At 40.0% G+C, this 22,302-nt stretch overlaps 1 protein-coding gene across 1 annotated transcript in view; it reads left to right on the top strand.

The window, feature by feature from the left end:
• LOC124116170 (homeobox protein ARX-like) overlaps positions 1-22,030 on the top strand; it is a 43,473-nt gene extending 21,443 nt beyond the window's left edge. The window contains exons 2-4 of the mRNA XM_046477413.2: positions 2,763-3,405; positions 8,415-8,460; positions 20,237-22,030. Coding sequence (XP_046333369.2) covers positions 2,763-3,405; positions 8,415-8,460; positions 20,237-20,782 — 1,235 coding nt within the window. The 3' untranslated portion in view covers positions 20,783-22,030. The remainder of the gene's footprint in view (positions 1-2,762; positions 3,406-8,414; positions 8,461-20,236) is intronic.
• The last annotated feature ends 272 nt before the right edge of the window (positions 22,031-22,302 follow it).

Below are 22,302 nucleotides of genomic sequence, written 5' to 3'. Positions count from 1 at the left end.
TGGAAAGTGTTCAAATAATGTTTGATTCAGATGTGAATGTGTTAAAATAGACCTGAATATTCTGCTGATCGAGTGGTTGATTAATTGAAAATACGACGCAAATCCTCGACGTTACATCCTCTTCTGATAGATCCAAAAAACTATTTATCCTGTAGAATAATTGATACATTTATAGATGAATAAAACTTAATACATAGAATTCTTCTTAAGTGAAGTACAATAAGTGTCATTTTTATGTTAAATTATTCTGCCGCATGATTAATATGTTTATCTTAAAATATCAAATATAGGCTCTGTGGTGTTGCAAAGACTGTTCTCTTGACGTCATAATGGTAAAGAATGGAGGACATGTAAAAAGACGTTCATTTCACTGAAACATGAATGGGTAAAAAACGGGATCGGCGAGATATGAATAGATTTCAATTTGTCCCCATTACTGTGTTGAAACAAGACGCGGCATGAGGAAATGTTAACATAATAGTGACAATAACATGGGATCTCTCTCCATATCCTACACCATTCCTACAAGACCTTTGCAAACACGTTGTCCGTAAGCCACAAGCAAATAACTACACGAGATGCACGTGCATTGATCGGCGTGCGCAAGAGCGGAAGCGCACAATAAAGTCCGCCTCGAGGCAGGAACACCGGATTAAATAGCCCCGTGCGACGAAGCAAAAATTAGAATGTATCGACTCTTGATAATCAATACTTGAATGTAAGAAAACTATAAAGTATTGTTGCCGTATAATTGTGCAATTTCAATACACGAGTAGCATGTATTGAGTGAAAAGGACCACTGGCGTTCAGAAGAGAGCACTTTCTACACTAAGTGGTAATTAAAACTTAATTTGCGGCAAGTGCTTGTTTGCTCGCCGAACAACTCAATGGACAGTTTGATTTTCAATTCACAAGTTCATGAGAAAGCAATCGTGTGGTTTTGTCTTCTACTGATAATAGATTTTAAGACTTTTTGGTCCAAACAAAAGAATATTGTTGGGATGGCAATCTTTTATAAGATAAGAGTGGGTTTAAAGCAGATACGTACGACGGGAACACGTTCCCACGGAAGTGCTTCTAATGTAGTACCGCAGACAGGAAGTGACGTCAAAAGCACACTCAAGTACGCACTGTACTACATGGTGACAGGTATAATTGATTCGCACAGAAAAGGATTATTGCGTTAAAGCACAAAAAACTCTAAGGGAAATTAAATGAACAGTAACGATTCTATCTCATACCTAATATTAAACCTATCGTTATAAAAGGGTAAACATATTATCTGAGACTTGTTTCATATAGATTTGATTTCGTTGAAGTCGTTTTCCTTAGATGGAATGTTGCTTTAACGCTCTCTTCCCGTGTTACCAAAGAAGTGCACTATGTACTTAATTTCAATAATTGTTCATATCGCTGATAAGTTCTTAAAACATGTCTCCTTCACATTTAAGGGTACTTTTAAAACGCGACGTTGTTTACAAAAGCCGTACTTCATTGCACTGCATCGTCTGAATTAGTTTGGACTCGTGAGACTGAAACACTTTTACGTTTTCTTTGTAATATAAAGACAAAACATTCTTGGATTGGGTACATCAATAATTTGATTCCAAGAATTAGTGTAATGCCTAATAGAATTTATCCAATACCAATTTCAGCCCTAACATCAGCTGGCCAAAGTATTTTTGCAGAGTGTTATAAGCATTAAATCCACCAGAAACCGAAGACCTTAAACGGATCAACGCGCGACAATCAATTCTTTCAAGTCGTGGTTGATGCGCTGTGCGTCCAGTTTAGTGTGTGATCTGGTAGGTCCAAACCCCAACATATGTTGAGTTCCCTGACCCTATCGCCTCGTTATAGTTATCCTAAACCCAATCCAATAATTCCTTTGCGCGTAAAACGGCCAAGCGGCACGCGCGAGGTGCGTAATCTCATCATCGAGATCTCGCGGTGACGAGATTTGACGAGATTACAACCTGGCTAGTATCCGTACGGTGGGTTATCTTTGCTTTTAAACTTGAACCAGTAAGTCAATAGCGATATCAACCACTCACGACGGAGCATGTCGCCTTACTTTGAGATGCAGCAATTAGCCATGACGGCCAATTCTTCAAAGACTTGTACTGGTTCGGCCAGATCGTGTTGTCTTTACTGCGTCGTATCTAAGGTCGTTAAAGTGTATTAAGTCCCGTTATCTGACGTGATTAAAAAGTCATAACGGGACTGATTTCCTTATACAAATTCAATTTCAAAAGATTAGCTGTAACCAACACAGCCTCGTTGGATTGATGATTCGTTACGTAAATAACCGATGCTCACAGTTGGGTACAAATTCATGAGTGCCCTTCTTTTTTATATCATTAGTTGATAAGGACAATACCGCTCCATGCTAAAACACAACTGCTAAATTAAACGTATTTGAGTGTTTGCGAATCAAGACTCAACGACCTTTGCTTTCGACAAATTAGGATTTACAGTTCATATATGTCCCAGCTGACGAGAAGTACAATAAATAGCCGACGTATTTCGTATTGATATGCTAGTTCACATCCACTCGTGTCGGATAATCCCCTTGTACAAACACAAACACACAACAACACATGGCACCTTAAAACATTAAGGTTAACGTTAAACTAACAGCATCAAGGATTTGTCTGTATTTAAATTGTTTTTGCGCCATTTTTTCTTTTGTATATTCCGAAAGACATTTTCGTTCAAATGACGTTGAGTGACGTTAAGCACGTATCTTTTGTATATTGCAGGTGCCCGCCCGCTGAGCTGGCCTGGGTCAGAGGCTGGTACGCCCCAGGGGGTGGGGGAAGCACAAAAGTTACCCCCGTCAGACCCTGCCTTACCAGCACCCTGGTACAACGACAACCTCTGCCAAACCCGACACATGGATGTCCCGTGGTTCGTGCGTCCCGCCGGAGGTACGGCTGACTTGAGGCTTGCCCGTGGAGGTGGGTCAGGTATAGGGGAGGACGCCGAGCAAATAAACAACGAGCTAGACACACCTGAAAAAAAACCCGGGGGACAGACGCCTGGGACATGCTCAGCCGATGATAAAGACGGGAAAGAAGAAGTAAGTAAACTGGAAGTTAGTGATCGAGCGACGGAAAAAGAAGATGAACAATCCCTTAACTGCTCTGTGACGTCAGTCGATGACGCTGATGATGACGACACATTGAAAGATGACGTCAAAGATCACGTGACTGATGACGATAGTAAGGACGGGTGTGACAAGCTCGGCAGTGACTGTGGGGACCCTGAGGGTGATAGAGAGAAGGAATTAGAGGAGTTTGGGAAGAGAAAACAGCGAAGATACCGTACAACGTTCACTAGTTATCAGCTGGAGGAACTAGAACGGGCCTTCCAGAAGACTCACTACCCGGATGTATTCACAAGGTTAGTCACGCACTTTTTGCTTTTGACGTCACTTCCTGTCTGCGGTACTGCATAGTTATTCCGTCGTTTCTTCAGTGCAACTTAAGGAACGATAAAAAAAAATTGTACATAATTTTTACAGCTTTTCCCAAGGAATATTGGCAGACAGACAGATTTATATTTCATATATATGGCCATGAGGCCAATAGTACAATAACCTTTTGATGTAGGAACATTTGTCGTGAACACCACTTGTATACTGAATCTAAATAGATATTCATATTTTGATTATTATGAACATTCAATGTATCATCCTAATTTAAATAACTTATTTAATAAGAGATATATATGAAAGAAAATCCATTTAACTTGTCCCTCTTCAATAGGTTAGTCAAGGTATTGCCACTAATCGACAATCACTGATGCACTTTTATCGTAATTATCCGGTTTATAACTGAACCATTTTCCGTGATGGTACACACTGTTACTGTTAAGATGTTTAAAACAATTTAGGACGGAAATTATTCACTAAAACACGTGAAAAAACATAAACTGCCAGGAATACGAAGTATGCTCTTAAAAATTTAATTTGACCGAAACTTACAAACATTATCAAAACGTTACTAGGCTGAAAATAGTCGCAGGAACACTGCACACGTAAGGTCTAAAAACATAACTATGATACCCGCATCAACTGCATCACTATCGAATAACCATTTCCTGTTTGTTTCATATTTAGCGACCGTCAACCAATGTGCATACTTTCTTAGCCCGGTAGCTTATATTGCAAAGAACGCCGACGTTAGATGTACTAAACGTTGATCTTATCTCCTGAATTCAAAAGCCCTCTCTGCAAAAGGTGTTACGCTAATTATATTATTAGGACATCGTGTTATACACATCGACAAGATACACATTCTATTTATCTGAGAAACTTGTAACTACATCATTATAACACACATTAAGCATAAATAATTCAGGTGTAATAAAAGAATTGTAAATGTCAAAATTGAAAGGTGATATAAATTTAATTGAAAAAGGAAAATAATCATTGACATACAGCTGACATACAAAGTGTTTACGTACATCGATGTTTTCATAATTCCATTTTAAAACGTAAACGTTACGAAGAATGCGTATGTGCTTCGCCCAAATGGCCAAGGTTGTCAATGCTTACACAAAAATCATTGGTAAAAATTAGACATCCGACCAGAGATTCCTCCAATAGTTCTAATGACTGCAAATCGCGTTATTCGTCCTTGTTTGACACACCTGTGCTTTTTACCCCGTTTTTTCTCAAAATGTTCTTAATTGACAAAATTGGAACACAAAGGTTTAGGAGTAAGGCATGCCGCATGAGTCAGTAATGCAAAGCTTCTGTAATGGGAGACCTTCGCCACTGCGTCTTCGAACCTTTCGTCAAATCGGCAAGAAAGCACCAAATATTGTATCAACTTCATTTCAACATGGCCTTCTTGCTTGTTGGATGCCTTAACGCGACCTTTCGCCGACTCTAACAAATTTTCACTCTCGCGAGATGTTTGCTCCTGGTTTTAAGCCTAGGGTGATCCTGCTAGAAGCGTTTATCTTCAAATACTTCATTGCCCTCAATAAACAGGATATAGCCCTACGCCGAATCTTCTCAAACTTAGCCAGTAAACAATACTTGCTAACTTGTGTGAAAAATCTGACCGTGTCACTCAAATCAAATTATACATGCGCGGATAAAAGAAATTCGTATTTGATGGCGAGAGATGCAAGTTGTAGTTATTCGACAAATAGACGAGAAATTCAAATTTACTTCCCTTGGACGCCCGTGAGATGCCGAGCTACGTCTGGCGACTTTAAATATTATTTGTGGATTATGACTGAAGATAGCAAGGTGAGTTTTTCACCTGTCTTTACTTGATCAGAGAGCTTTCATCCCCGCCGATGAATTTCACACCTGACAATACCGACAGCAACACCACGCTATATCCGGACGGGAGAAAATCAAATCTTGGAGTTAGCGTTTATGTGAAACGCGTCATCTGACCGCTTCCTATTATTTCGCTGTTGACCACTTAAATGACTCATTGGCCAAAGTTAGAGGACACGGCCGTCTGGACACCCAGTGCAATATTTCACAGAGACCGCCTTCTGTTATATTACAGCCCACAACTTCAAAACACAATGTTTAGGCTATGTAGTGGCGTAAACTGTAGCTTATCCCAAAACGCCTCGTTAATTTTCTGTGATTAAAATTATCCTAATTATTGAACCTTGACGATGCCTTCTGTGATCATGAACATCGGACACCCTGCTGGAACTTCAATCTCTAATCTATCATCATCATCATCATCAACAACATCATCATCATCATCAACATCACATCATTATTATTATTAAACCATTACCATCAGTATAGTTCAGTTAACGTTATTATCATTATTTTAGTATTATATTTAATATGGAATAATCCATATTAATATAATGTATATTTTTTCGAATTTTATTTTTCAAACTCTTTTGGTACTTTATTAAAATACGCCTCAAAATTATTTCGTGTATCTTAACGATACTAAACACATCTATACAGCACAAATATATTACATGTAAATGTATTTTTACTTCAAAAAGTTGACAGCCATAATTCATCGACTAAACCACTCCCTCAATGTAAAACCTCTAAATGCATTACAAAGCTTGTTTACTCTCGGCTCATGTCGGTTTAACAGACCCAAAAAATCCGATTTAATAAACCGTGATCAAAACATTGGAAAATAACTATTAAGCGTGGAAGGCGATCTCTGCTAGAATTCAATATCCTTAGCAATTCACACTGAGCGTCTTTTTCATCTAAATGTGTCGATTTCTAAATTGCCTCCAAGGAATGCCCGCGCATCCTGATGAAGTACGCGCGTTTCTGTTCCACATCCGGACCCCGGAACTTCAGGATTTCAGACGAACACGTAACAATAAGGCAACCGCAATTAGGGGATGTGTTTTCTATTCAAAGACTGCCGTTTTTTTCCTGTATTAAATCCAAATATCATTGTGAAGGACAATTAGAGAATCATGAGCAATAGGCTAACGATCTAATGTCAGCGAGCAAGCTGCGACTCCATTCATGAGAGTCACAGAAGCTCCATACAGCTCCTTCACATAATCACCATAGGAAAGGCTGCGGCCATTGTCAGCTCCACACATCCTCTTCAGATAATGACTGAAGGAAACACACCGGCCATTGTCTGATGGTAATTGTCCTCGATGAAAAAACTAGAGAAAATTAACATCTGTTCCTTTGGAAATAAGACCCGAATTTAGTTTTATTTAGTCACGTCAACCGTTCGACTCTTGGTCGTTTTGACGGAGCCTGCAAATGAAGAAAACTCAATTACCCTAGGGCTAACGAGGGAGGAACGCGTGACAGCGGCGTTGACGTGAAATAGATTTCAATATGGCTGCAAGTGTCTTTATATCGACCGTAGGGTATGTTTGTGTATCTATCTGTTTCCAACGTTGTAGTAGGACCGAAGGGCCAGAAGCAGGTTAATGAGCGATTTCATCACGAGACAGGCGAAAGCTAATTTGAACAATATCAAGGGCTGTGATCGAACTCGGCCAGACAGATCGATAATACTAGGTGATCAGAGATCAGGGCGCTTGGAGGGGGGTGATTAGAGAAGAGCTGGTTAAATATCACGACCATAATCTTTACATCTGTAATATCAACGTTGCCATCGTCATAATTACCATCATCAATACAATTATCCGTATTATTTTATTATGTTCAGCTAATTATGAAGCAAGATAACAATAACGGTGAGGTGAAATGTGTTTTAACAATCACGTTCAAGATTATTGCACTTTTATAGCGACGTGCATGCTGGTGTGTGTGGCTACGTGTGAGTATAAACACACATGCAGCTTACTTCGTTCACTTATCATCGCGATCTTTCATGATTCTGTTTCAAGAAGCGAGGTCTGCAGTCCGGACTTATGCCTATTTTATAGTGCTAGCCCCCTAAGATACAATACCGTAGTTAATCATGAGTGAGTGAGTGAGTATGATTTTAAGCCGCATTTAGCAATATTCCAGCAATATCACGGCGGGGGACACCAGAAATGGGCTTCACACATTGTACCCATGTCGGGAATCGAACCCGGGTCTTCGGCGTGACGAGCGAACGCTTTAACCACTAGGCTACCCGACCGCCCAGTTATTCATGAGCTCCAGGCATGGTAAAACAAGTACCATCTTTGGTACGACGCGACCAGGGGATCGAACCACTGACCCGGTGCCCGGGTAGACGTTCTTTCCACTAGGCCACGGACGCGGTGCGCACAACATTGAAAGAGATTCGGCGTGTTGCAGTCAACTCTATAATAGCTAATATTAATAGAGTAATACAAATTGAGTTCCATTTTAAAATATATTATAAAATATTAAAACATAAATAAACTGATGAACAAAATAAGTTTTAAAATCTTAATTGCTATCATGTAATATAGGAATACTCAGTGATGCAGCAGGATAATATAAAATTTATATATGAAAAATGAATATACTTGAGTTTAGCGTTTAAAAAAGTATTTACGACCGCAAACTACAGGTATTAACTGTCAACACGAGGCGTTGTTCTATTGGGTCGCAACTGCAAGACTTACATATAGACGATGCGACGTTAAGTCCCCCCCCCCTTCAAAGAATATGAATAATAAACATATTTTCTAAAACAATAACAGAGTATACAGTGATGCTGAACGATGGATGAAGCAGCCATGATTATAAATAATATTGTTTAATGTGAAGGCAGCATTATGGCATGAACATATATCCATAACTTGCTCTAGGAATATAGTAATAATATTAAAGAATGAAGATGGCTTCTCACCTACTGAGGGGATGTGTCGTATTTACATACATATTTGAAACATGTTTAGTTAGGAATATAAAAACGTTGGGTACATATGGTCAAAAGTAAGAAAACAGACCTTTCAACAAACTTAAACCTTGCCCCCCATAATTAGTTCATGTTGTGTTGCAGAGAGGAGCTGGCGATGAGGATAGATCTGACAGAAGCAAGAGTTCAGGTGAGTCTGCGTTCCTATAGGTGTACTGTCAATATTCAAACTTTGCCCGTCAATGCACACCATACAGCTGTCAATAGACACCATCTACCTGTCAATAACCAACCGATGCCCACAACACCCCAACAATAACCTTCTATACCCAACATATACCAACTAGTTCCAATCAAATGCCCATCCGTCGCCGGATACCTACAGCTTCACGACATAAACTTACTCTACAGCTTCACAACATAATCTTACTCTACAGCTTCAATACACAAACTTACTCTACAGCTTCACCACATAAACTTACTCTACAGCTTCTCTACATGAACTTACTCTACAGCTTCACCACATAAATTTACTCTACAGCTTCACTACATAAACTTACTCTACAGCTTCTCTACATGAACTTACTCTACAGCCTCACCACATAAACTTACTCTACAGCTTCTCAACATAAACTTACTCTACAGCTTCACTTCATAAACTTACTCTACAGCTTCACTTCATAAACGTACTCTACAGCTTCACTACATAAACTTTCTCTACAGCTTCACAACATAAACTAACTCTGCAGCTTCACTACATAAACTTACTCTACAGCTTCACCACATAAACGTACTCTACAGCTTCACCACATAAACTTACTCTACAGCTTCACTACATAAACTTACTCTACAGCTTCACCACATAAACATACTCTACAGCTTCACTACATAAATTTACTCTACAGCTTCACTACATAAACTTACTCTACAGCTTCACAACATAAGCTTACTCTACAGCTTCACAACATAAACTTACTCTACAGCTTCACAACATAAACTTACTCTACAGCTTCACTACATAAACATACTCTACAGCTTCACTTCATAAACTTACTCTACAGCTTCACAACATAAACGTACTCTACAGCTTCACTACATAAACTTTCTCTACAGCTTCACAACATAAACTTACTCTGCAGCTTCACTACATAAACTTACTCTACAGCTTCACCACATACACGTACTCTACAGCTTAACCACATAAACTTACTCTACAGCTTCACTACATAAACTTTCTCTACAGCTTCACAACATAAACTTACCCTGCAGCTTCACCACATAAACGTACTCTACAGCTTCACTACATAAACATACTCTACAGCTTCACCACATAGACATACTCTACAGCTTCTCTACATAAACTTACTCTACAGCTTCACAACATAAACTTACTCTACAGCTTCACCACATAACCTTACTCTACAGCCTCACCACATAAACTTACTCTACAGCTTCACCACATAAACGTACTCTACAGCTTCACAACATAAACATACTCTACAGCTTCACCACATAAACGTACTCTACAGCTTCACCACATAAACTTACTCTACAGCTTCACCACATAAACGTACTCTACAGCTTCACAACATAAACTTACTCTACAGCTTCACAACATAAACTTACCCTACAGCTTTACAACATAAACTTACTCTACAGCTTCTCTACATGAACTTACTCTACAGCTTCACAACATAAACTTAACTTTTAACAGTACGTTAAAAGAAAAACTGAATCTGAAGGGTCTCAAATTGAAGAATCTAGGTTTGGTGCCGTGCCGTGCTGTATATCACATCTTGAACTTTATGTTTGATATTCACATGCTTACTCCTTTCGCGAACACCTTGTGTCATCACTGATTTTCAGTGATCCATCCATATATTTTTCACCGCTATTTTGCCTTTTACGCCCAGTGGAATCCTTTTCGGAAGAAAATCGAAACTGATTGTTCTCTGGCGTTGACATTGAATACATGCGCGTCTATTTCCTTATATAATGTTTCTATGGCAACTACATTCCGGAATCCGGGATAACTGAAATCCAGATTAGACAACACAATATAGTTGTACGTGATAATTATTTAACGTATGGAAATGGATAGCATAAATTCCGTCCGGTATCTGGGTGAAATAGGGTAAGACTGATTCCAATTTGTACTACTCAAAAGAAGTTAAGGACCGCCCGGATCTTTCGTATTACTATAATGAATCATGACATGACAGTACAATAGTGGTATAGATAAAACATTAAGATTGATTTTTTGCATAAAATAAAGCAAGTAGGTTTGGTATCTTTAGTGTGAAATTTGATTCATATAATTTCTGTTGTTTGGGATTGTTTTTATTTCTAAACTCATTTTCAAGGAAGCATGACTTAAGCGTAGAGTGAGCACACCTTGAAATAACACAACTGGGCACCTGTCTACAAACAACATCATCTGTGAGGTCTTTCACTATGTGTTTAACGTGAAAAAACGAACAAACACAATTATCTTAATACCATGTTGATCAGGGACATAGTGGGGTTGGGACGTTTTGTTAAACCTAAACGTCAGCTTGAAGATGTTTTGTGTCATTCTTGACTTCTAAAGGTATCTCCCCTTGACCTATTATACAACGACTTCAGTGTCGGAATATCGCATGCAGGAATTCAATCTTTCAATTAAAACCTTAAAAGGTTGGTTTAAAATCCAAACACGGAACACAAATCAATTACAACGACACGGAGAAAAATGAACACTCTTGTTCTTTCACGCAAGGAGCAAGCAGGTGTGATAGGCAAACAAGAGGAGAAATGGCGGGGAAATAGGGCGTGGTAAATCGCCCGCAGCACAAACATCAAGCCGACCTTGATGTCGTTTGACTTTTAGTGCGATAGAAATTCCATTGAGTACGTAGAACTACACGTACACAAGCAACGTTAATTTACTTACCGTCTCCTGATACTCCGAAGTAAGGAAAGATGATTTTCGCCGTACTTTAGTAGTGAGGCTCCACTGCGTATGCAGGGAGGTATTTGTTACTGCAACGTTTCGCAACAAAAAGGGTAAATAATATTTATCCCAAAATTAAAGCTATGGTCAGGATATTTTATGGACACAAAGATTTTACTTCAAAAGTTACTTCGATTTTCTTTCCGGCTGAAATCGAAAAGTCTTGTGAAAAATACACAATTATCGATAATGCGTTAAATGTATGGACACCTCACCTAATTTCGAATATTTTTATTGACACATGTGAATTTTAATTTATCACCCAACAGTCTAATAAAAATTGAAAACCCCTCAGCAAACATAGGCGTTTTAAGCATTTATGGGGGCTTGTTGGTATATATAATATCAATAGACACTCGGGTGAAATTCTTTATGTATTATCCAATAATGGCTCACACAGGAAATATGTCATTTTTAATATTTATTGCGAAGTGCCTGTATAATGTAAAGGTAGTCCTCAAATTATTACATTGTTATTGTACTCAATGAAGAAGACATATTGGATAATAAATAAATTATTACCCATAAGTATATGTTGATGTAAAACATAGATTCATCGATAAAAGTTTTTGTTTGTTTGTTCAACGCCACACTCAGGAATAATCCTGCTTTATGACGGCGGTCTGTAAATAATTGAGCCTGGACCAGACAATTCAGTGATTGTTCCCATCGATCATTGAGTATCGATCTACTCAATTAGGATACGATGACATGCATCAACCAGGTCAGCGAGCCTGACCACCCCATCCCGTTAGTCGCCTTTTACAAGCATAGTCGTCTCTTACGGCAAGCATTGGTTGATGAAGACCTTTTCTCTTCATGCATCTTCACAGGTCTATCCATTAAAGTTGAAAACATCCCCCACGAGCCTCGGAGTTTGCTTCTTTAATCATTTTTTCATACATTTGACTTCAAAAGACGCTAGGTGAGATTCTGTACATTGGTCGAATTCGAATGTTATACAGTTAAACGAATACGATGCGGAAGCAGTGAACATAATACTGATGACACGAACCTTTTAAAAGAAAACAACTTCTTACTTGTTTGTCAAGACGTTTAAGGGTATTCTTGCATCTCCATCAGGGGAATATTTGTCACGATGTTAAAGAGATACTTCTTGCATCCTCATCGAGGGAATATTTGTCACGATGTTTAAAGGTACTTCTTGCATCTTCATCGAGGGAATATTTGTCAAGACGTTTAAGAGATACTTCTTGCATCTCCATCAGGGGAATATTTGTCACGACGTTAAAGAGATACTTCTTGCATCCTCATCGAGGGAATATTTGTCACGATGTTTAAAGGTACTTCTTGCATCATCATCGGGGGAATATTTGTCACGATGTTTAAAGGTACTTCTTGCATCCTCATCGGGGGAATATTTGTCACGATGTTTAAAGGTACTTCTTGCATCTTCATCGAGGGAATATTTGTCAAGACGTTTAAGAGATACTTCTTGCATCTCCATCAGGGGAATATTTGTCACGACGTTAAAGAGATACTTCTTGCATCCTCATCGGGGGAATATTTGTCACGATGTTTAAAGGTACTTCTTGCATCCTCATCGGGGGAATATTTGTCACGATGTTTAAAGGTACTTCTTGCATCCTCATCGAGGGAATATTTGTAACGATGTTTAAGGGTACTTCTTGTGTTTTCAAAAGACGACCGATAAATGTTGATCAATATTTCTTCGCCTCATTTTACAACAACATAAACACAAATCAAAGTCTTCATCGTGTTGATATCCATAGTCATCCGAGGCGACAAGTAAAAGGACATTTTAAAGGTCAGAGGTTACAAATAAATCGTAAGTTGCAGCACACGCCATTTTAAAATATTTGCCTTATAATCCCTATCGGCATCTGGTACATTCAGGATGTGGCTATTTTTTAAAGTGGTGACATAGCTTCAGAAAAAAAACACCTTGAACAGATTATAATTCAGGAGGACTTGCCCAGCATCTTCAACTATCCTTACATCCTGTTTGTCCTCTAATTAGTGAACTGTACTTTATTATTGCCAACACGGCTACCTGCCAATGGAAGCTATTACCACGACCTTTCGCTATGTAATTACAAGGAAGCAGTTTGAATGCTTGCTATTTTCGGAGGACAATTTCGAAGTAGAATTTGATGTAACGGGTGGAATCAAGAGTGTTTTGTTTTGGCCTTTACCTAAGTTGTCCCACGCACGCGCACTGCATTACTCCTATAACGAGGCTCGCATACAAGGTATTTGGAATTTGCTCTGGGCGGGATGTTGCAAGGGAAATTTCAATAACGAAAAGCGAGCGAGTTGTCGTGTGATGCTGTTAAGTCATTGTTCCTTTATTACCTCTGTTAGAACCTGTTCCCAGAGTTTTCCCTTCTACCAATAGTCAACACGTCGAGTTTGACCTCAGCTCAGATAATCTGTTTGTAATCTGGAAGAGAAGTGTAACGACAGTCGGAAAGCAAACTACGGTCACTCTAACGACATCCGTAAAGCAAACTGTCAAACAAACATGGTGGCCGGGAGAGGTCGAAGGATGGAGACAGGTCTTACACAGGTTAATGTCCATCTGGTCTCGAGCTTCCGTGCGGAACGTTTACTTTCCAACATGTTACAATACCGCTAATCTTCTGTTGTTAGTCGCGTACACAAGACTCAGTTGAGCATGCACTCGGCTCATCAATTTTAACCAACTCCTCACACGAAAGTTCAAAGACGCCAAAAAGGTTAAGTCAGATAAATTAAATGTTTAGAAATTTTCTTGATTTATTCCCATGCTAACCGTTTGTAAATACGACCTCAAGTACGAAACGTTTTCATGAGTTTGTTCTGGTATTGGATGTTTGCAAATTCCCTTTCGTTTTTGGAATCACAAAGTTGCTTTTGTTTACGAATGAGCATTATATTTTTCAGAATTAGGAAAAGTGTGCACATTATTTGCTTTTCGTCATAGTTTAAGTCTTATATCTATTTTGTGTTATTTTGGGAACGTGAAATAGGAATGTTTGTATTAAAAGTGAAAACATAAATATCCGCAAATGCCCTATGAAATTCCTATTATTGTCTTCCTGACCCCGAAGTTTAGCTTAGTAACTGACATCTGTCAAAACAACGTTTGAACCTCTGTACCAAGGACAAATATCTCATGAAAATATATACAAGAGAACATTATTATTAGTAGTATTAGTAGTAGTAGTAGTAGTATTACAATAGTTGCAACTTTCCGATGTATAATCTAATACCATTGTCAAGCGATGTCTCATTAGTTTAAGGTCTATCCTTGTTTTCAATCAGTTAACTCAGTATGACAAAATATACGAAGGATATTATATTGTAATTCCCAAGGAATAGGACATTAACGATATTAACTAAAGAGTAACGGAGTTTCTGCAAAGGTTAGTCATAATGTGAGAAGTATATGCCACCAAGGCTGCATAAACAAAGTGGCTGAAATATATCATCCCATTATCGATTGTCGCGTTCAAAGAAGCGGCATAATAAATAAGTTTGTGCGTACATGTATGAATAAATATGTTCCCATGAAAACATTTTTCTCTTCAGATAAAAAGATAAAATATACAACCGATATATATATATTTAAATATGTTTTCTCTAAAATCGTGAACGCTAACGTATGTGGCTTTTTAAAAAATATTTTTGACAAGAAAACATTAAATACGTTAAAAAAATAAAAATTAACTTCTTTGACCGTGAGAATCTTTTAACAAACATGTTGTCTTGATTACATCTAGAATTCTTTGTTTAAGTTTAAGCTTTTTGTTTTGGCTCAATGACGAAATGGCTATGTTTGTGGAGATATTATCGGCATTTAACACAAATCGTCGTTTCAGAACCCGACGTTCGTTCAGATGTTTACCTTAATGGATAACCACTGCATGTTTTGGCGCATATCATTCTAAATTTTATTTTCATTTTAATTATTCATTCGAATAACTGAACAAAATATAACCAAATATACAACTAACATTTTTTTCTTGAACGTCGGCTTTTAGTGTTTTGTAAAAGATACGTTAAATTTGAAAATGAAAAATATATTACCTGTTTAATAATTGATTCAGCTATCTTTCATAATTTCTAGTTTGTTTTAGCATGCGGTTATCAGTCTTTCATCTTTGGCAGGGTATGCTTCACAAATTTGTCTTTTACAGTAAAGTGAATGTCATTATTTTGTTTGGCATTTCATTTCTCATACAAATGGCTTTTTCTATTCGTTCGTATTGTTATCTAGATGATAATCACTAAACAATTATAAGAAATATGAGCATAAAAAATACGCTGTATTCGAATCGATAAGACGAAACAATCTTCGATATTTAAAAAAAAGAAGGTTTATTAGTGCTTTAAACTGAAGATTTATTTTAAAATCTGGAAAAAAAAATGCAAACAGGTTGTGTCTTAAGTTTGCGCGTGCGTCACCTGACAAAGGGTCAACGTCATCATCTATACCACCGAAACCAGTCAGTGAAACTACATTTAGGGTTTGCTTTCCTAATCATTTCAAACTGTAATGGGTCATCGTCTCCCGCGTAATGTGACGTAGATGATGGTTATCGAGCACAAATATTGACTTAACACTGTCATCTGCACACAAACTTTCAATTGGCATTAAAGGCTTTTTAAGAACGATTTGTCGAATCCATAACAAAATAATAAGGCGTGCTTAAAGAACCGATCAGCCATGCTCGGCAAAGACGATGGTGCTCATGCCTGCTTGTCTAGGGAGCGCTCATTATTCCAAACGTCTCAGGTTGCTAAAAGTGCGAGCTGCCAGCCACCGGTAAAGGGAGAGTTCCTTGCAAATTGGCTCTACGGTAAAGTGTTTAATAATAATCTTTACAAAACCAATCCAAGTTTAAATTATGCGTCTTATAGGCCTTTATGCTAATAGACGTGTCAAAATTGCCCTATTCATAATACGGTCTAGCTGATAAATAGCGAAGAAAGGTACGCCTGTGTTGGTTCTGCTAACTAGGTATCATAGTACAAGCTCCTCTTTCTCCGCGAAGCTCTTGACATGCTGCTCGCGGTGTTGACACTGGCTTCCCTTCTCTAAACACGGACACTGAGACACCCGAGAAGGCTCACAGCGAGCCTCTCCATACAGAAAAAACGCTAGGTTTACAATAATTAGCGGCTGTAGTATTGGCACAACACGACAAGACGTTGACGTCAACGTCAAGTGGATTCCGACGTCCAAACAGCACCCCTTCTATGTCCCCTAATCACTAGATCTTTTCAATGGTGACTTAGTGATTTACCTTTCAGTACTAACGTGATCCTCCTGCCTAGTTTGGGGAAAGGGGTGACTGTAATTTATCTTGTCGTGATCGAGGGTGTGTTATATCTGGATGTGACGTTTATTGTGGGAAAAGCATTCAAGATTGTCTCTTTCAGCTAAAACGTTGAGTTATATTGTATGACACTATAATGTGTAGTGTTCATTATTTGATTTTGTTAAAGGGACCATTTAACTCTTACAAAACACACCCGCGAAGATCCGGGTTAGAAAATGTCTTCAGCAACCCATGCTTGCCGTAAAAGGCGACTATGCTTCTTGTAAGAGGACTTACAGGATCGGGTGGTCAGACTCGCTGAATTGGTTGATGCTTGTCATCGTATCCCAACTGCGTTGATGTTCATGATGTCAATCACTGGATTGTCTGGTCCAGGCTCGATTATTTACCGACCGCTGGCTGGAATATTGCTGAGTGCAGCCTTAAAAACTAAACTCACAAACAAAGCTTATAAAACACTTCAGTCTTGTTTTTCAGTTTTGCTTTATACAAGCATGTTTTATTTCTGGGCAGCTCGGCAACCAAAACTGTAGGCTTAGGGATGGAGTGCTGTTCACGTGTGTTTGTCTGTGTGACCGCTTGTACTAGTTTTACAGTGCTGAGATACCATGCGGCGGTTTAACATATACCCGACTCAGATACAGTACACTGCCGCCAAGACGCCCACTCCATCTTTTATCACCTTAATCCCGAGTACCAGGCAGAGAAACAACAAGTCCTTTCTTTAAACGTCTTTTGGTATGAGGCGGCCGGGGATCGAACCACCGACCTTCCGCTGTACGGACTGGCACTCTATCCACTCGACCACGGAGATGGTCTGCTAAGCTCAGTGACATTTTCAGTCGTAGAATGTCGCAGTCTAAATGAAATCATTGAAACACTCTTCTTGTCTATTGACCAACGAGGGGTGATCTGGTAGCCTAATGGTTAAAGCGTTCGCTCATCAGGCCGAACACCCGGGTTCGATTCCCGACGTGGGTACAATGTGTGAAGCCCATTTCTGGTGCCCCCCGCCGTGATATTGCTGGAATATTGCTAAAAGCGGCGTAAAACCATACTCACTCACTCTTGACCAATGGGGGCTTAATATGGGAATTGTGCATTGTGAAATTATTCCAAGTTTATATTCATCTCTTAGTTTATAATGTGAAATATGTCCTGTACATGGAGTCTATTTATAAAATATAATGTGCAGTTTTAATTAAGACCAGCGATTATATCAAACATTTTTCTCCACTGAAGAGCCTTGTCAGTTAGTTTTAACCGAAATTTGGTATCACCATGACAACAGGATATTCTACGCCTGCATCACGACTTCATCATTGCCTAAATCCAAAACATCCAAAAATTCAGGATCGATCGTACTGTAATCATGCCTGGCAGGGTGGTCTATTCGTTTCGGGCGCCGTCTTTCGTTATGCAGAGTTACGTCCCCTATGTGTGTCAGAATCCTATGACCATGGGTTCGAATCTGAGTTTCGGCCCGATTATGGTTCTTGGTTTGTCAGCATCATACCCGTGCACGGGCTTCACCAAAGAGGTGAACGTCTGAGACAAGCATTACTTCAGGGTTTCCTCCTACGGTAACTGAATCCTCACAAAGTCTATTAATTCCCCCGTCTATACCTGTGCGGGGACCTGACGATGTGAAGTGTCTTGTCTGTCAGCAAGCCGAAGGTTATGCGGTTCACGACACCCGAGACCAGGGCTCTGCCTTCAGTGTCATCTATTTGCTGAAGAAGGAAGAGAAACAGGTTAAATTGGCCTTTAAACACTGACTCATAGCTCGTCTAATCAGATCGCCGTGGGCCGTCACTGTAACCCTGTAGCCTTTTCGGACATTTAGTGGAAGCGTCTTCATCAATTAACCCGGTGACCTAACAAACACAACTGACCGCAGAGGTTACCCGCTGATAAATTGCCCAGGCTTGTCGGGATGGTTCAAGAACAGCTCATCCTCATCCTCATCCCCTCCCTCCTCACGCTACCCATTCCTTTGAGTCCTTAATCATCCTCTTCATCCCCATCACGTCTACCCCTACACATCTACCCACCATCTCCCGTTCGGTTCTTGCTGCGGCGTCTCTCTCTCTCTCTCTCTCTCTCTCTCTCTCTCTCTCTCTCTCTCTCTCTCTCTCTCTCTCTCTAAGCAACCTAAGCAACCCCACTAGCCTTTCCCCAAATCTGACCAGAATTTGTGGTTGTGAATACTCACTCACTCACTCACTCACTCACCCAAACACCCACCCAAACACCCACCCACTCACTCACTCACTCACTCACTCACTCACCACGTCAATCTATCACCCTACCATGATTTTGTGGAGTCTCAGCACACAGGGATGGGACCCTCCCCGTAGCTCCCCCAACACTCCGACCCCACGCCCGACCCCTATATTCTCTCCTTAACCCTGTCCGGGGTGCGTGTTGTCAACACTGTCTCAGGTCACCCTCCTTTTCAAGTGTCACCTCTCAGAAATAATTGGAAAGTAAACACAGAACGTGTCGAGGTAAGCTCAGACATTTGCCGTGTTTAACTCCGTCACACACCTACACAATAGCCGTCGTTGACTCAAAACACAGTTAAATGTTCCTCCGTCCCCGCCACTGTAAAACACAGCCATTAACCAAGCCCACCCCGTGGCTTACATGTCTCCCTGTGATAGACACGTGTCCGCCGATACCCCCGCCATGTGTCGTCATCGTCTTGACAGAGCCGCCATCATGAGGAAAATTATATCAAAACAGATTTATCTAACAAAACAACATCTCAACAAACACTTAACAAAACGATAATTAAGGCCGGGTATGTTGCCTAGTGACCCGTGAAGATCCGGATAGAAGAGGTCTTCAGCAACCCATGCTTGCCGTAAAAGACGACCATGCTTGTCGTAAGAGGCGACTAACGGGATCGGGTGGTCAGGTTCGCTGAGTTGGTTGATGCATGTCATCGTATCCCAATTGCGTGGATCGATGCTCATGATGTCAGTCACTGGATTGTCTGGTCCAGACTCGATTATTTCCAGATTGCCGCCATATAGCTGGAATATTGCTGAGTGTGGCGTTTAACGACCAATAGAATCAATGTAGCCTTGTGGTTCGTGTGGCACGGGTAGCCCTGTTTAAGGGGCCGAGCATTTGACATTGGGATGGAGGCGGGGTTATCTTTTTAATATTCTTTTCTCGAAGATGCTAGAAAAAATAGTTTGTCCTTATTCTTACCCCCAAAATAAATGGACAATGGACATCTTCTGGAAAATTATGTGTCATGGATCTGTTGTTTGGAGTCTTGCAGAGTTAAAAAAAATAATGTTTTGAGGCGCTAACTGAAATTGTTTTGTTTTTTATTTTGTCTCAACCAACGGCCTGGTTATGTACCATACCAGTGAGTTTCACCTTAATTCATCACTTCGGGCTCACTCACCCACTCTATGCTGTTCTACTCTTATCCGCTTTCATCTGAAAAGCGGGCGGTCGGGTAGCCTAGGGGTTAAAGCGTTCGCTCGTCACCCCGAAGACCCGGGTTCGATTCCCGACATGGTTACAATGTGTGAAGCCCATTTCTAGTGTCCCCGCCGTGATATTGCTGGAATATTGCTAAAAGCTGCTTTAAAACCATACTCACTCACTCATCTCAAAAACTAAGCTGATGTATCTTGTTTCAGGTTTGGTTCCAGAACCGACGAGCAAAATGGCGGAAGAAGGAAAAGGTTGGAACACAAGCACACCCCTACTCCCCCTACACAGGAACTCTTAACATGGCGTCCAGGGGGGTGCTCCCACCCCAACAGCCCCACCCTCCCCAGACGTACTCCGACCTCCTGCTCAAGACGTACGAAAACCAGCTACTCAGTAGATACAGTCTGGCTACGTCACTTCCGACGGTGACGTCAGCCTTGTATAGCCCTGTTACGTTTGGACTCTCTTCCGCCTCAGCTACTTCCGGTCTGGGACTGCGCACGCTCACACCCCTCTCAGTCCCGGTACCTCCTCCGGGAACATTTCAACATTTGCTTGCTAGTATGACGTCATCGGCTGCAAAAGCGCGGGAAAACTTTGACACAACGCCCCCGGTCCCCGGGCTTTCCTCTCCTACATCCGGGGTTGTAGACTCAGAACGCCGGTCGTCAAGTATCGCCGCCCTCAGGATGAAAGCCCGCGAGCACGAGATGCGACTCGGTATCAGTGGGTGCAGTAATATCGTCTACTGACTAGGCTGAGGAAGTCAACGTCGCGTTGACGTATCTGACTGTCGACGTCCCGTTGACGTATCCGGCTGTTGAAACAATGACAATCTACAATTGCTCAGGAAGAACCGCCATAGGCGTGGCGTCCTTCATCTAAGTTGATATGATCAAGGTCAAGGACAAATCCCAAGGTCACATATTGTGTGCGCAGACACACGAACCAGAACGCTGTGGTTCATGTCAGTCCGAGTACATGTTGGAGTTGAATTTTAATGGAACAATATTGGTTATTGAAGCAGTGTCTCCATGACAACCAAACAGAATGAGAAATGCCATGACAAGATGAATTTACGATATGGATGACCTACATAAAGTTGATGTGGGTCTCTTCAAAGTTTATGTATAGTTATGACTGTTTTTTTGAATGAATGAATATGAATTTTGACATTGCGCATGCGTACTACGTGTAGGAATTGTCTGACCTCAAATGTAAATATTATGCCATAAAATAAGTACTTGTGTTTACGTCAAAACGTCCTTTAAAGATGTAGGTTGGCAGGTACTTGAAAAAAATAATTTGACAATACGTCAACACGCCAGGAGATGGATTGCTAGAAACACAGGTGTATTTTGTTTCAGCCTTATGCTGTTTTCTACAAAGTGTCAAAGTCCAAACAATACCTTTTAATGTCACATTTTGTGTACACGGTGTCTGATTCTGGTTGTGTGTAGTATCTGTAGTATAAATAAAATAACTCGTGCTCAAAACATGTCAAAATTGTTAAAAAAATACATCCAAAATATTTCAAAAGAGCCCACAAATAATGTTATGCTCGTTGAGGAACATTTGTATGACTACCGTTTAACCTTCGACAAAACCGGAAGATCCGAACATACTTATTGTTGTTTATTTGTTTATGATTGTTTCTTATCACAGTTTGATTTTTAAAAAAAGCGTCTGATTTGAAAAAAAAAATATGAATTAATTGCGAAACAAAAGTCTAAGAAATATTTACTTAGAGACTGTATGATTAGCATGGCGGAGTGCAATATCCACTAAATATCGTACACTGGTGGCCAAATATTGATGGACTATCTTTTGAAGTGGTTATATCTCTCATTGTATTTAACACTAAGGATCTCGTTATTGTTTGGTTTTGTCTATGTGGACCTTTATTTATGAATTCAGATAAAGTGCTGACTATTTCTCACCAGCTAAGTGCCCGTTGGTGTTATGTTTGTGGGTTACTGTGCCAAGATGAAATAAATATTTGTTACATGTATATAATACTATGTCGTTTGTATCTTAAGCAGCCTTCGAAATTGACGCTAGTCCGCTAGCCCGGGACTACTAAATTGTGGTAAGGACAAGTGAAAATTCAAGCATTTGTAGGATTTGAGGGCGAGATTCTGAACAGTTCTCGATGTGTCAAGTTTGTTACAGATTGGAACTGAATACAACTGACTGAATATGTAAACATAGTAGAGCTACAAACTCGGGGGACTCGTGAAATAGCGTTTACACAAGTCATCTGTTCTCGTCA

This window comes from Haliotis rufescens, unplaced genomic scaffold, assembly GCF_023055435.1.
Source record: "Haliotis rufescens isolate VD_foot unplaced genomic scaffold, xgHalRufe1.0.p SCAF_67, whole genome shotgun sequence".
NCBI classification, from domain to species: Eukaryota; Metazoa; Mollusca; class Gastropoda; order Lepetellida; family Haliotidae; genus Haliotis; species Haliotis rufescens.
This window is presented reverse-complemented; position numbering and strand designations above follow the sequence as displayed.